Consider the following 16,531-nt stretch of genomic DNA (forward strand, 5'->3'; position numbering starts at 1 on the left):
TCGTGTAGCGATGTGGCTCTTGTGTAATGTGTGTTGTCATGTAGCGATGTGGCTCTTGTGTAATGTGTGTTGTCATGTAGCGATGTGCCTCTTGTGTAATGTGTGTTGTCATGTAGCGATGTGCCTCTTGTGTAATGTCTGTTGTCGTGTAGCGATGTGGCTCTTGTGTAATGTTTGTTGTCATGTAGCGATGTGCCTCTTGTGTACTGTGTGTTGTCATGTAGCGATGTGCCTCTTGTGTAATGTGTGTTGTCATGTAGCGATGTGCCTCTTGTGTAATGTGTGTTGTCATGTAGCGATGTGCCTCTTGTGTAATGTGTGTTGTCGTGTAGCGATGTGCCTCTTGTGTAATGTGTGTTGTCGTGTAGCGATGTGCCTCTTGTGTAATGTTGGTTGTCATGTAGCCATGTGCCTCTTGTGTAATGTTTGTTGTCGTGTAGCGATGTGCCTCTTGTGTAATTGGTGTTGTAGTGTAGCGGTGTACCTCTTGTGTAATGTGTGTTGTCGTGTAGCGATGTGCCTCTTGTGTAGTGTGTGTTGTCGTGTAGCGATGTGGCTCTTGTGTAGTGTGTGTTGTCGTGTAGCGATGTGCCTCTTGTGTAATGTTTGTTGTCGTGTAGCGATGTGCCTCTTGTGTAATGTGTGTTGTCATGTAGCGATGTGCCTCTTGTGTAATGCATGTTGTCATGTAGCGATGTGGCTCTTGTGTAATGTTTGTTGTCGTGTAGCGGTGTGCCACTTGTGTAATGTTTGTTGTCGTGTAGCGATGTGCCTCTTGTGTAATGCATGTTGTCATGTAGCGATGTGGCTCTTGTGTAATGTCTGTTGTCGTGTAGCGATGTGCCTCTTGTGTAATGTGTGTTGTCATGTAGCGATGTGCCTCTTGTGTAATGTGTGTTGTCATGTAGCGATGTGGCTCTTGTGTAATGTGTGTTGTCGTGTAGCGATGTGGCTCTTGTGTAATGTTTGTTGTCATGTAGCGATGTGCCTCTTGTATAATGTGTGTTGTCGTGTAGCGATGTGCCTCTTGTGTAATGTTTGTTGTCGTGTAGCGATGTGCCTCTTGTATAATGTGTGTTGTCATGTAGCGATGTGCCTCTTGTGTAATGCATGTTGTCATGTAGCGATGTGGCTCTTGTGTAATGTTTGTTGTCGTGTAGCGGTGTGCCACTTGTGTAATGTTTGTTGTCGTGTAGCGATGTGCCTCTTGTGTAATGCATGTTGTCATGTAGCGATGTGCCTCTTGTGTAATGTCTGTTGTCGTGTAGCGATGTGCCTCTTGTGTAATGTGTGTTGTCATGTAGCGATGTGCCTCTTGTGTAATGTGTGTTGTCATGTAGCGATGTGGCTCTTGTGTAATGTGTGTTGTCGTGTAGCGATGTGGCTCTTGTGTAATGTTTGTTGTCATGTAGCGATGTGCCTCTTGTGTAATGGGTGTTGTAGTGTAGCGGTGTGCCTCTTGTGTAATGTGTGTTGTCGTGTAGCGATGTTCCTCTTGTGTAGTGTGTGTTGTCGTGTAGCGATGTGCCTCTTGTGTAATGTGTGTTGTCATGTAGCGATGTGCCTCTTGTGTAATGTGTGTTGTCGTGTAGCGATGTTCCTCTTGTGTAGTGTGTGTTGTCGTGTAGCGATGTGCCTCTTGTGTAATGTGTGTTGTCATGTAGCGATGTGCCTCTTGTGTTATGCATGTTGTCGTGTAGCGATGTGCCTCTTGTGTAATGTGTGTTGTCGTGTAGCGATGTGCCTCTTGTGTAATGTGTGTTGTCGTGTAGCGATGTGCCTCTTGTGTAATGTATGTTTTCATGTAGCGACGTGCCTCTTGTGTGGCCTTCATCCGGAATTTTGGTTTAATTTCAGGCTACTAGGCGTGTCCCTATGGTTTCCATTGTTTATTTGAACTGTATTCTGAATTGGACGAGGAAGCTCCATGTAAGGAAGAAATGTACGCAAATACATGTATGCAACATACGATATTTCCATGATTATGGCTGTCATGATTTAATAAACTTTAATATTGAATGAAATAGTAATTTATATATCATTTTTAACAGTTGTAAGACCATTGTCAAATGGTAATAATACAGTACAATAAGTACAATATTACCCCAGGAATTCATAATTCATCTATAGCCTTCATCAAACATGACCATAGTAACCTTTGAGACGGTTGCGGTTTAGGGTTTGAAATAGTAAATAAACTAGTAAGAACAACCCCTGTGTAAAAATACGTCGCAGATCTAGGGGAGAGGGGTGTACCGGGCGCCCGCCCTAAAATGTCTAGGTTAATTGTTCATGTATATATATTATAATAAATATTTCCCTAAAACTACACCACAGTGAATGCAATTAGAAAAAGTAATTTTATACAAACAATGCTCAGGGGGATGGGGACGGGGCTCCCGAATCCCTATACCACGTTTACAGCCTGATCTTTATGGTTCTTGGGTGATTTCTGCAGGGAAGCGCAAGGGCGTCCCCTCTATCGTCAAATCCTGGACCCGCCCTTGAAACAGTCCAATATCGTGTTGCCGTCATCTGTAAACACTGAATAACTGTAGTGTCGAATTTCAGTTTTTATAATGAAACCATTTTAGCAGAGAATTTAATGTTTGTTCAGCTTTTAATTTGAAAAGATTATAGAGTTTTGAACATGGGTTTGCGCTATAAACTTGGGGTACAATATGGGTAAGCAAACACTGATCGATGTTCACTGACATCTTGAGATGCGGTTTTCAAATGTATAAAATGTATAAAAATCACCTTACATCATTATTTTGTTTTAATAAGGTGTACACTATCATAAAACATGCTATTTACCACGCTCGCAGTAAATTTTACCGTATTTAAATGCTATAGAAGTAACAGTTTCACAATAGAATAAGAGTGTTGTTTTTTTTACTTAAAACTGAACCACAATGTCGAATCGAACACAAAAATAAATCAGATTATTATGATGTTAAACAGATAGTTGAAAGTTGATGGGATTTCATGTTTCTTTTTTATTCCATGGCATGGGAGGTAACCGTGAATCACAAAACAGGATTAATGCCAACGCAGTGACTCCCCCTGTAGTATATGTCATACGTGTATGTCAGCACGCCTTGCTTACAGGTTCACGCCCGTATATAAGCTGTACAGATCTTATTATGCTCACTTTAACTGATTAAGTTTACCGTTGCTTTTTCAAATATCCGCCCGAAGATCTACTTCGCAGTAAGTTTTTCGATTTGTGCTACTTTAATAGATACACTGCATATTGGTTATTTCAATCTACCGCCTAGTTGGTATGAGGGTACCACCCATTAGATTTAGCGCATAGTTGCTGTTTCCCTTAGATCTTCAACATATTTGCTTTTTTCCGTTTGATGTACTGCATAAATGCAATTTTAATTTTCTTCCCCAAACAACTGCGTTTACAGCAAACAAGCGCTTATGTTTACTGCATGGTTGTTATTTCCCTTAGATCTACTGAGCATTTGATATTTCACCCAGATCTACTGTAATGTTGCTATTTCCCTCAGAGTCACTGTAATGTTGCTATTTCCCTAAAAGCCACTGTAATGTTGCTATTTCCCTAAGAGCCACTGTACTGTTGATGTTTCCCTAAGAGCCACTGTAATGTTGCTATTTCCCTAAGAGCCACTGTACTGTTGCTATTTCCCTAAGAGCCACTGTAATGTTGCTATTTCCCTAAGAGCCACTGTACTGTTGCTATTTATCTAAGAGCCACTGTTATGTTGCTATTTCCCTAAGAGCCACTGTAATGTTGCTATTCCCCTAAGAGCCACTGTACTGTTGCTATTTCCCTAAGAGCCACTGTAATGTTGCTATGTCCCTAAGAGCCACTGTAATGTTGCTATTTATCTAAGAGCCCCTGTAATGTAGCTATTTCCCTTAGAGCCACTGTAATGTTGCTATTTCCCTAAGAGCCACTGTAATGTTGCTATGTCCCTAAGAGCCACTGTAATGTTGCTATTTATCTAAGAGCCATTGTAATGTTGCTATTTCCATATGAGCCACTGTAATGTTGCTATTTCCCTAAGAGCCACTGTACTGTTGCTATTTCCCTAAGAGCCACTGTAATGTTGCTATTTCCCTTAGAGCCACTGTAATGTTGCTATTTCCCTAAGAGCCACTGTAATGTTGCTATTTCCCTAAGAGCCACTGTAATGTTGCTATTCCCCTAAGAGCCATTGTAATGTTGCTATTTCCCTAAGAGCCACTGTAATGTTGCTATTTCCCTAAGAGCCACTGTAGTGTTGCTATTTCCCTAAGAGCCACTGTAGTGTTGCTATTTCCCTTAGATATACTGTACAATTGCTATTCCCTAAGATCTTCTGTACTGTTGCTATTTCCCTATGATCTACTGTACTGTTTCTATTTCCCTTAGATTGACTGTACTGTTTCTATTATATTTTCCTAAGATCTACTTTACTGTTTCTATTTCCCTATGATCTTTTGTACTGTTTCTTTTCCCTTCAGATCTACTGTTCTGTTGCTATTCCCTCAGATCTAATGTACTGTTGCTGAGGGATCTAATGTACTGTTGCCATTTCCATAAGATATACTGTACTCTTGCTATTTCCCATTAGATCTACTGTACTGTTTCTATTGCTCTATGATCTACTGTACTGTTTCTATTTCCCTTAGATTGACTGTACTGTTGCTTTTACCTTATGACCTACGGCACCCTTTCTATTTTCCTCAGTTCTACTGTACTGTTCCTATTTCTCTATGATCTACTGTTCTGTTTGTTTTTCCCTCAGATCAACTGTACTGTTTCTATTATATTTCCCTACTGTACAGTCTCTACTGTACTGTTTCTTTTTCTCTCAGATTTAATGTACTGTTGTTATTTACCTATGATCTACTGTACTGTTGCTATTCCCCTCAGACCTACTGTACTGTTTCATTTTCCCTCAGATCTACTGTTCTGTTGCTATTTCCCTAAGATCTACTGTACTATTGTTATTTCCCTCGTAGCAATTTTACTCTTGTTATTTTCCCCTCAGATCTACTGTACTGTTGTTATTTCCCTAAGATCTACTGTACCTTTGTTATTTTCCTCAGATCAACTGTACTATTGTTATTTCCCTCAGATCTACTGTACTGTTGTTTTATCCCTCACATCTACCGTGCTGTTTCTTTTTTTCCTCAGATCTACTGTACTTTTGTTATTTCCCTCAGATCTACTGTACTGTTTCTTTTTTTCGTAAGATCTACTGTACTGTTGTTATTTCTCCAGACCTACTGTACTGTTGTTATTTCCCTCAGACCTACTGTACTGTTGTTAGTTCCCTCAGTTCTACTGTAATTTTGTTATTTCCCTTATTTCCGTAAGATCTAGTGTATTGTTTCTATTTCCTTATGATCTACAGCACTGTTGCTTTTCCATTATATCTACTTCATATTTGCTTTTACCCTCAGATCTGCTGCATAGCTGACTTTTCCCTGAGTTCTACTTCAAAGTTGCTATTTCCCTTAGATCTGCTTACTTACTACATGTACTCAATTGCTATTAGGAGATTTGGTCCTAAAATCCACTGCACAGTTTAAAACTGCTCCTTAGATAAACTGCATAGATAGTGCAGGTTCTGCTCCATAGATCTACTACACATATGCAAATAGGAGTTCTGTCTCTTTGATTTACTGCACTGTTTCTAGTTCGAGTTCTGCCCCTTAAATGTACGAAACAGTTGCTAGTACGAGTTATGTCCCTTAGATCTAATAAACAGTTGCTAGTTCGAGTTCTGCCCCTTATATCTCATGTAAATATACACTTTATAGTTTTTCCCCTTTGATATATTTCACAGGTGCTAGTTCGAGTATACTACACAGATCTTCTACACAGTTGCTTGTTCGCGGTTCTTCCCCTTTGGATTAATTTTAAAACATCAACACATTTCCCTTAGATTAGTGCACAATTGCTATTCCCTTAGATCTAATGTGCAGTTGTGGTTAATGTGTAAAGCTAATTTTGAAGAATACTATTAATCTCCCCAATCTATATTTAATTATTAATAGACCTCCCCAACCCTAAAATAATGAAAACTATTGAAATTCAGTCAACAGCACCACCGATCAAGTCAACATAACACCATCACTAGGGGCGGTCCCAGGATTTGACGTTAAAGCGGCAGGGGCGGTTCCAGGATTCGACGTAAGAGGGGATGGGGCGGTCCCACGATTCGACGTAAGAGGGGCAGGGGCGATTCCAGGATTCGACGTTAGAGGGGAAGGGATGGTTCCAGGATCCGACGTTAAGGCAGGGGCGGTTCCAGGATTCGACGTTCGAGGGGCAGGGGCGGTTCCAGGATTCGACCTTAGAGGGGTATGGGCGGTTCCAAGAGTCGACGTAAGAGGGGTAGGGGCGGTTCCAGGATTTGACGTTAGAGGGGTAGGGGCGTTTCAAGAGTCGACGTTAGAAGGGGGCGTAAATTAGGGACGGGACATTTTGACTTGCGCCCCTCCCTCAGAAACTTAATTTCCCTGGTTTAAAAAAGTGTTAGCAGGAGGTTTGGGAGTACCTCAGGTGCGCCCCCATCCACCCCTGGATCCACTAGTGATCACCAGTCTCGCGTTCTTGTTCTATTATCGTGTTGTTGTTGTTGTTTTTTTATTGTGGAAAATAAAAACTAGTTTGCTATAACCAAATTACATTTTTTGTTGTGTTCTGAAAAGAGATTAATATCTGTGTTCAACCCGTGATCCAACCGTATAACTATTTCAACTCTTGATAACATTACAAATGTACATTACTGATAACATACTAGAAATATAGACAATTGTTTGTTATATAAAATCATTTTACCCAGTTTGTTATTACTATTTTAACAATAATGAAATGAAAACTGCAGTGAGAAAGGGAAAATAATGCTGTACTTGCATGGCTGAAAATGTTTGTTTTATATCTATAAAGAAATACACTGGAAGCTGGAGTTGTATTGTTTTCATCTTACACTTTCTTGATCAATAGTATATGTGAATAGGTAATGAATTCAGCACATGACATAAGTACACACGGACGAACAGATAATTGATGGATTACGATAATGGCCACTTCAAAATGACAACCAAACGATACAAAGTCAGGGTATGTGTAATTTTATAATATGTATTTATTGTTTAAACATTGTACTGTTTTTTTTTATAATTTTAAGTGAAAACATAATTATTTTAAAATATTGTCCTGTTTTGTTGTTGTTGTTGTTTTTTTTGTTTTTTTTATAATTTGTTTTAACCATATGTTGCTTTCCACAAATGTGTATGAAGTTAACTTAACAGAAAGTTCATATTGTTGGGATCCATGTTTTGACAAAATAGCCTTAAAGTTGTACTCTCACTAATTGAGAGTTTTGACATTTATTACTTTTTATACTCAGAACAAGCCGATATTGGCATCTTCAATTCAGTTTAATAAGATTATTTCAATAAAGAAGATGTCAATTGTTAGAAAAACTGCCGAAAAATTCATTTCACTGAAAGCGATAGTAACACAGCCATAAAACATCAGTTTTCGAACATAAATATGAAAAACTGCGATCTAGTCTTTTTCAACAGTTTTGATATCACAAGTTTCCAGACATTTACGCAAAAATTGGCTCAATTCAGGACAAACAATAAAAAAAGTTGTCAAAACATACGTAAGCATAAATTTGTGCTGGAAAAAAGAATGAAATATTCAACATACAACAGTGGCGGGCATGACCCGGTTCCCTTTTTTGAATGAGAAGGATGCTCTATTGTCTTGTACAACAGTCTTTAAGGAAGTACTGAGTTGAATGAAATCTTTTTTATACCATACACCACCAGGAAGAGCTAGAGATTACCGAAGAATATGATGGTGCCGATGGAAGCTATGGAAACCAAGATGGCGGAGGCGCACATTTCCAGACGACATTTGGGCTCGTGCTCTCGTGCATGGGCTGTGTCGTGGGCACGGGCAACATCTGGCGGTTTCCCAGGATCGTAGCGAATAACAGCAACGAACAAGGTTGGAAATTTTCAGTCCAATATCAGCATTATAAAAAAATTAGAAAACATCAGTAGAATATATAAGCTAATACAGGGGACATCGATCGTATAAACATCATACGATCGGGTGTGTATGCAATGTGTATGTGTGCGTGTGTGGGAGCGAGTGTATGCGCGTGTGCATTTGTGTGTGTGAGCATTATCGTTTCTGAATATATGTATATCCTATCAAAATACATAGATATGTTGTATATGTTGTGAATTTAAAACTGTACTGATATATATATATATTTATATATATATATATATATATATATATATATATATATATATATATATATATATATATATATATATATATATATATATATATATGTGAAAAATAAATGAAAAAAAAATGTCGCGTAATGCCCTTTTCCGAGAAAGTATATATAGAAAAAATCCGCTCGTTTCAGTGAAAGATCGCAATATTTTTCACTTAGCTAACACTAAAGGCTATATTTGAATAATTTACGTTTGGTGTTCACGTGGTGAAATATTTTGCGATCTTATACTGAGTCAAACATTTTCTTTCTTTTAATAATATTATATTCCTGAAAAGGATTTAAACTGACAACTATTGCAAGGGGTCCCGAAAAGCGCGCCAAATTGTATGCGAACGTACAGTCCTTCGCAGTCTCAAGCCCTGTGCGAACTGACGTTTGGTTTGGAAATGGGAAAGGGCTTAAATTTCAAAACAGTGAAAACTATCGAATAAATATATCTCTTTAAACCACCGGAAAGCACTACCCCAACGATTTCAAGGATTGGCACATCTGTTTAAAATAGCAATGGCGACAAAGCAATTTAATCAATAGACATGTATGTAACTTTCATAGGTGGACTCGTCTTCCTGATCACGTGGATGCTGTTCCTCTTTCTCTGGTCGAGTCCACTTTTGATTATCGAGTACGGAACCGGCCGATACTCGAAGAAAGCCGTGCTCGGCAGTTTCCGGAAGTTTCTCGGAGATAACCATATGTGGTGTGGCGCGTGGGTCACCATGGTTACATTCTGTATCAGGTAAATTCTTCGAAAGACACAGCAACAATAATACTACGTAAGATATTATAGTCGTCGTAGTAGTATTTGTAGTTGAAACAGCACCAACAATGATACTACGTACGATGTTATCGTCGTAGCGGAAGCAGCAGCAGCATCAAAAATAGTAGTAACCATGAATACTTTTAACAACCTCAGAATCATTAAGTAGGAATTATTCGTCATTGTAGCTCCTGTTGAAGTCGATGTAAAATAATAAAGTAGTAGCTGTTGTTGTAGAAACCACGTGTGAAAAGTAAGGCAGTTATAGTAAAAGTAGTTAATAGTCGGTCGGTGTGGCAGCTTTGATAGTGCCGTTGGTGGTGGTAAAGTACTAGCTAATAGCCACTACTTGGGTCGTATTCATAACCAGTAACTTGAGTAATAAACGTAATTGAATACATGCAATTGAAAGATCAAAATCGTGAATTCATACATTTGATGAAAAGTGGAAGATATTAAAAAAAATATATGTCAAATTTTAACTTCATATTGCTTTCTGGATACGGCCCCTTCGATAATCTTAAATCTGTATAAAGTTACAAACGTCACAAATAGCGACACAATTATATTTTTGATTACCTCAAACTTGTGTTAAATCTAAATACTGGATCAAATTCAAATCTCTCAAATATGTTACAAAATAACGAAACATTGACACTAAGATAATTTCAATTTACGACTAAAATCGACTAAGATCTTTACTAAAACGCCCTCATATTCTTTTAACATATTTATTCATACTACCACCTCGTACCATAGTGAAACTACGACATCACATTTTCCAGTTGTTTCTACTCGGTGGTGCTGGGCTGGTGTTTCTACTATTTCATCTACTACATTGGCCACTCTCTGCCTACTACCGAGGAGCAAGCGAGACGGACCTTTCAGGATTATGCCGAGGTACTTAGATCATCATCATCACCACCACCATCATCATCATCATCATCATCATCATCATCATCATCATCATCATCATCATCATCATCATCATCATCATCATCGTAGTCGTCGTCGTCATCGTTGTTATTGTCGTTGTCGTCATCAGCATCAACATCATCATCATCATCATCATCATCATCATCATCATCATCTGCATCATCATCATCACCACCACCACTACCATCACCACCACCACCATATGCAGCAGCAGCAGCATGAGCAGACGCAACAACAATAACAACAGCAGCAGCAGCAGCAATATCATTATCATTGAAAGATTATAAGAACTGTAACTGGGACTCTTAAGCAAGTCTTCCATTTCAGGACAGTCGCTGGCCAGTGCTGACCCACGCAATAGCCGTCCTGCTTGCCGGTCTATGTGTGACAAAGGGAGTTAAAACTATCGAGAAAGTCAGCCTAGTTCTCGTGCCCGTGCTTCTGCTTGTGGTCATGTTTAACTTTGTCTGGTCGCTGACTAGAGAGTTTGGGGACAAAGGAATAGAGTTCCTTTTTACACCACACTGGAGTAGGTACAATACGGGAATATCTTTAATCCAGTTAGAATAAATTTTAATGATCCTACCATTTGTTTTGTAAATTGTTCATAACCTTCACTATACAATATTTACATCACGCGCACAATAGTGAATGTTCCAGCCATGTAGGGGAAGTCAACGATAAAACACAATTTATCAAAATAAGGAGGAGTTTGCGTGTCTTGTAGAATAATATAGCCATGTGCTTTAATCTTCCAGTTTCATATTTTCGTGTTAAATTTTATATCCTCAATGATATTTTTTTTCAATTTAGAGTCATTCCTTGAGCCACGTGTTTGGGTGGACGCCATCAGTCAGAATGCTTTTGACACGGGTGCCGGCATGGGCATCATGATACCCTACTCTGCGTATATGACTCGCAAAAATGGCATCGTGAAATACGGTCACCTAGTTCCCGCTGTGAACAATTTGGTCAGGTAAAACGGCAACGCAAAGTAGGCAGCAGACCACAGCCACAACATGTTTAATATGAAAATCTACCTCCGTAAAATAAATTACAGTCCCAAACCAAAAAAGAGCACATTTTTTTGATAAATGGCTAAATAAGCCAAAATTTAATACCAAAAACACCATGTTGACCATTATATAGACATCCACTTTCGGTTACAATAAACCATCACTTGAGATAGTTCAAATTTGGCGGTTGATTAATATCAATATGCTATGGTAAACTATCGTTGATATTTTAAACGTCATTTATATTTTATTGTTTTGTACCATATGGCTGTGTCACTTAAATAGCAGCAACTATATATGCACTAGTGGTGTAGGTATCACCATTTTACTATTTGCTCGGCAACGCATTTTCCAAACGGTGACAAATTGAGGATTATTCTTCTTGTTACAGTTTGCTGTGCGGGATAACAATATTTAGCACAGTGTTTTCCACCCTGATGTTGAGCAGACCGACTTACACCCAGGCGGATATTGTCAACATCATGAAGGACAGTGGCCCGGCCAGCACGGGTCTTACTTTCATATGGTTAGTCAAAGCAATGCTGCTCAATATTAATTCATTACAGCGAATGAGCCTTACTATAATGGTTCAATAAACAACATTATCACATATCGGTATAATATGTCAACACAACTGAATTAAAATTGACACCGAACTTTTGAAACAGATATCTTCAAACTGTTTTTTTTTTTCAAATTATCTAATATGCCAATTTCGATGATTACAAGTCAATATTCCGTTTGGATTGATTTTTTATAATCGAAAGCCTGGGCGGTTTAAAAACAGTTTTAATTAATTTCATTGTATCACAATACCTTGATATTGTAAAAGGGATCAAACATGTCATCACTAATGGTTTATAATATAAGTGTCCTTATAAAGGTTATTATAGAAGTTGAAGATGAGCAATGTTGAACATTGTATTTACCATTATTCACGTAGTTCATTTGTTTCGAAGGTTTAAGCCAATATGTTTTTGGTTTTCTATCATTCTTGTGTTTATTTTATAGGATGCCGGTTTTGTTCGAAACTGTTGGGGATTTCGGTCGGGTTTTAGCCATCATGTTTTTCCTCTCACTTTCATTCGCCGGAGTTACCTCCCTTATGTCTAATTTTGAACTCGCAACAAAAACGCTGGAGGATTTTGGACGTAAGATGTTTTTTCATGTTTGCAAGTTTTCTTTTCCGGCTACGTAACTTGTACCACAAGTTCTTGGAAATGTTAATTGCAGATCTACACATAAATTTTAATCATGCTTTGATAGAGATTTGTTTTGTTTGAGCATAATATAAAGCATATCTGCATGTTTGTTAATATTGGTCCAACTCGTCACATCTGTTGATTCTGATGTGATTTCAGTTCCGAGACGTTTTGGAATGCCCTTGACAATCCTCATAACTTTTCTCGTGGGTTTACCTTCCGCTCTCGACATCGATATTCTAACCAATCAGGTAGGAGGTCTTATTTATTACAACCCAGTTTATATACATGTATATGCGCTTTATTATTTGTGTTGTTAAATGAAAAAGGCTAGTGGTTTGCTTGATTTAAACTTTTAATTAAAACTCCAATTGTTGGTTTCAGGATTTTGTCTGGGGCTTTGCGCTTGTGATCAACGGCGGTATGCTTTGGTACATGGTGCTGAGATTTGGGGTGCGGAAATTCAGACAAAAAGTTGTGAACGAGTACAGCGACAACGATTGGAATTTGACCATACTTTGGCAAATAACTTTACTGTAAGTAGCGACGCTGGTCAGTCTTGTGTTCAGTTTCCATAAATATTATAAACTTTAAACGGGGTACCGGTATGGCGACGCTGTATACTATTACTCGTGAAAGGACCAGAGTAGCTCTAACCAGGAACTATGCCACACTACATAACAAAGACTGATACTCTCATAGGCGTCGACGTCCATGGATAGTCCAGTGACGTCGTAAAATTGTTGTACACCCCCCCCCCTATATTTTCCTATACGTCTGTGTTTTTGATAGAATCAATAGAGTACCTGAATAATTACATGACACTTACTTAGCGTCATTCGGAACTCCTTGGCCGTTTCACATCGAAAACAACTTTGGATGCATATAGACGGTTTACAATGTCAGAAATCGTTACAGTTAAACTGCGCTGCAAGTAGATCGCGTAGTAATTTCAATTCAACAGTTAAACTGTATGACTTTACTCTTGGGAATCTTGATAATTTATGCAATTATACACTTCACTGGCAATCAATTTAAACTTCGTAATACAAAATTTGCGAATAAACACTATTATTAATTAATAGTTTAATACTGTTGTTTAGGAACTGCTTCTTCTGATTTACCGGCATACATCCGAGGTTGTTTTCGATGGAAAATGGTGTTCCGAATGACCTAGCGTGTGACTATATTGCTTTGAACTTTCATCGTGATTTTAGTTACACCACTCGATTGAACATTGCAGAGTTATTGTGCCAATAGAAGCCATTGCAATTGTTGCTTGGTGGGCGATCGACCTTATAACAAATGACTCAGGGGACGGAGAAAATTGGTACGCGTTTGGTCGAGAAACACTCGTCATGACGTTGACACAGGTAGGTCACTCGATTATCGGGGTTAGACGAAGTATTTAAAGGGTTTTAAAGGGACACTTGATAGATGCACACTAGAAAGTATTAATTTCAATTCTTTCTTATTTTTACCTCAATTGACTTGATGGTAAAAATTGTAAAACATATGATTTGTGTACATGTAAAATTAATTGTTTTTTAGCTAATAGGCCACAATTCCCCACTTAAAGAAGTGCCAACAATCGCTAATTCAGTTACAAGTTTTCTCTGTTCTCAAATCATTTTTTGTTTTTTATTCGTTTTGGGCATCCCTTCGCGCAGGGTGTTTTGCGGAAACTCGGTAAACCTCGTTTCCGCAAAATACCATACGCTCGGGTCGGAATGAACCTATCTTACACTCTCGGCCATGGAAGATACTTATAATCCTATTAATTTGGATTAAAGGATTGGAGCAACCATCCCAAATGTCATGTTGTTAAGAAATTGTGAATTAATTGCAATCGACAACATGCCTTCATATTTTCATTTCAGTGGTTCGGACTGTTGCTACTAGTCATTCTTGTCAACGTTATCTACATCATAATACGGGATCGAAAACAGGAAAAAGTGAGTTATTACGGAAAAGAAACCGACCCATTGATCCTACCATCGAGCGGAAATGCCTCGTCACGTGATCTGGACCATTCGTTGACTGTATCACGTGATTTGACTGGGTCATTGAAAGAATTAAAACTATGAGACGTTTAGTGTTATCACTTGCTTGATTTGAACAGGCCCCACTTTCTCGATGATTTACCATACTAGAACACGAACTCGACTCAATTTACCATATTTTAACAGTTCAAATTAGTAAGTTTTACTGTAAGTATCATATTTTCTCTTAGATTATATTGTTGAACACTCAAACCTTATAAAGGGATTTAACACACACGATTTGATCAAATTATTTCAAAATATGACAGAACTACAATGTACATGTATATAGTTTCTTTTTAAATGACACAGTCGAGTAAGAACTTTCGTGAAACTTGGGCCTCATCTCTTGAAGTTTTTTTTCATCGGTCATTTTGATCTTAACACATACAAACATTCTCACTTTCATGTGAGTACAATTCATTCACCTAATTCAATTCATAGCTATTTTTTTAAATCGTGTGGCGATTCATTTCGTTATCTTGTCGTTTCGTTTCAATTTTATGCTAAACATGTATTTTGGGGTCGTGTGATGCTTTAAGATGCAATCTACATGTGGTACCAATAAGCATGAAATTTTAACAAGCTGTTGATAACAATGTTAAAACTGGACCCAATTTACGTTTGGTACTCCTCAAGAAGTACGCGGGCGGGCCCTCTGGATCCGTTAGTGATCTTTACATATTATTTATCTACTCAAAACACCCCTTTAAATCTGACCGAAGTAATATGGGGTCATCTGGCATCCAAACATCACATCACTCCACATAGGATATCTTAAAACGTTCAAGTTTGAAGCAATGCTCTTACATTACGAAGTTCTTTATTTGTTTATATGTATTTCTATTATTACATAAACTATATAAAAATAAATCTTGTATCTTGGCAGTATTCGTCTTCATATATATTTAAGTCAAGTTGTGCTTGTCAACACTATTTGCAGACTGGTCAGAGGCACAATTCATTAAGTTTTTCAACTAAAGCTGCACTTTGTATATAAACTGTTCACTCCTTTGCGCGGTATTCTTATTTGAATTTCCCGCCCGTCATCATGCGCACGAATTCTGAAAAAAATGTAGAAAATGTCATCAGAACTCTTTTCAACTGGTTTGATTTGCATCATCATCATCATCATCATCATCATCATCATCATCATCATCATCACCACCACCACCACCACCACCACCACCACCACCACCACCACCACCATCATCATCATCATCATCATCATCATCATCATCATCATCATCATCATCATCATCATCATCATCATCATCATCATCATCATCATCATCATCATCATCATCATAATGTGGTATCATCGGGTCCCCCTTACTTACCGAAACTACACAACCACCATCAACAAAACCACAACACTTACTACTTATATGTCGACCTGAAGTTGCCTCTCGTATCATTTTATCTACCTATTCGTCCATCAACACTTACCACGCCATCAGCATCGTCATTAATAACAACAAACCAACCTTCATAGTTGACCTGGCCGTCTCCATCCACATCCGCTTCCTGTATCATTTCATCTACCTCGTCATCCGTCAACTTCTCGCCTAAAAAAAGGTCATGGTTTTCAAGTGGTTTATCATAAGCTCGGAAGAGGCGTTGTCTTTATTCAGACATCGAAAAAGACAACTGCCTTTTCAATGTGAAAAAATGCGGGTTACATTGATAACACATCACCAAAGGTTCAAAGTAAAGCGCTCTTATGAATAACTAATCAAACAAGTTGACCGAAAGTTCATATTACAAAACTTTGCGCCAATTAGTATCTGCCAGTTGTTGTTTGGTGTTCTTCACAAAAGTAAGTAAACTTACAATTTCAGCAAAGTCTTCAAATATAATTGGCAACAGAAAGTTTGCTGGTGGGTTCGTTTATCATATCAAGTATTTTAGGATGACTGAGTATGAAAGACGCGGTCTAAATTAATTTTGATTGATCTCCATGTTGCATAAAACACTCGTTGTATAAACGTTTAACTAATACAATCATCCTCCCAAGGAAAAAAACTTTCCTGAAAATCACAGGTCGTTCCTAGGAATAATTCCTAATCAGTGTTGCGCGTTGCGCAGTGACGTTTTAAAATAACGAAAATCTAATAATAATCGTTGGCAATTTTTACCGAAAATAATTACGCGTTATTCAGCATTGCTATCGATGCATGCTGATCAATTACTACAATTAAAGTACATGTATTTCACCAGTCCAGTTTACCTAAATTGGTCATCACGTGACGCAATTCCGAGGCGCTGATAAGCCCGT

The 16,531-nt window shown here is 38.1% G+C and overlaps 2 protein-coding genes across 2 annotated transcripts in view; one reads left to right on the top strand and one right to left on the bottom strand.

The window, feature by feature from the left end:
• The window catches only part of LOC128204926 (neo-calmodulin-like), a 363,327-nt gene that overhangs the window by 345,579 nt on the left and 1,217 nt on the right, over nucleotides 1-16,531 (bottom strand). The window lies entirely within an intron of this gene.
• LOC128206515 (uncharacterized sodium-dependent transporter YhdH-like) lies at nucleotides 6,811-15,141 on the top strand. The gene is made up of 12 exons (XM_052909049.1): nucleotides 6,811-7,093; nucleotides 7,813-7,993; nucleotides 8,853-9,036; nucleotides 9,843-9,957; nucleotides 10,321-10,522; nucleotides 10,807-10,969; nucleotides 11,401-11,535; nucleotides 12,021-12,160; nucleotides 12,371-12,462; nucleotides 12,596-12,747; nucleotides 13,455-13,584; nucleotides 14,092-15,141. The coding sequence occupies exons 1-12, from the start codon at nucleotides 7,040-7,042 to the stop codon at nucleotides 14,296-14,298; spliced, it is 1,755 nt and encodes a 584-aa protein (XP_052765009.1). The 5' UTR covers nucleotides 6,811-7,039; the 3' UTR covers nucleotides 14,299-15,141.

The sequence above is a fragment of the Mya arenaria genome, chromosome 10 (genome assembly GCF_026914265.1).
Source record: "Mya arenaria isolate MELC-2E11 chromosome 10, ASM2691426v1".
Taxonomy (NCBI): domain Eukaryota; kingdom Metazoa; phylum Mollusca; class Bivalvia; order Myida; family Myidae; genus Mya; species Mya arenaria.

Excerpts from the sequence above, each read along its gene's own strand:
- LOC128206515 (XM_052909049.1), top strand. The coding sequence starts at position 7,040 with ATGGATTACGATAATGGCCACTTCAAAATGACAACCAAACGATACAAA. Across the intron at positions 7,994-8,852 it reads GAATAACAGCAACGAACAAG|GTGGACTCGTCTTCCTGATC; the intron begins GTTGGAAATTTT and ends TAACTTTCATAG. Across the intron at positions 12,463-12,595 it reads TCGATATTCTAACCAATCAG|GATTTTGTCTGGGGCTTTGC; the intron begins GTAGGAGGTCTT and ends TGTTGGTTTCAG.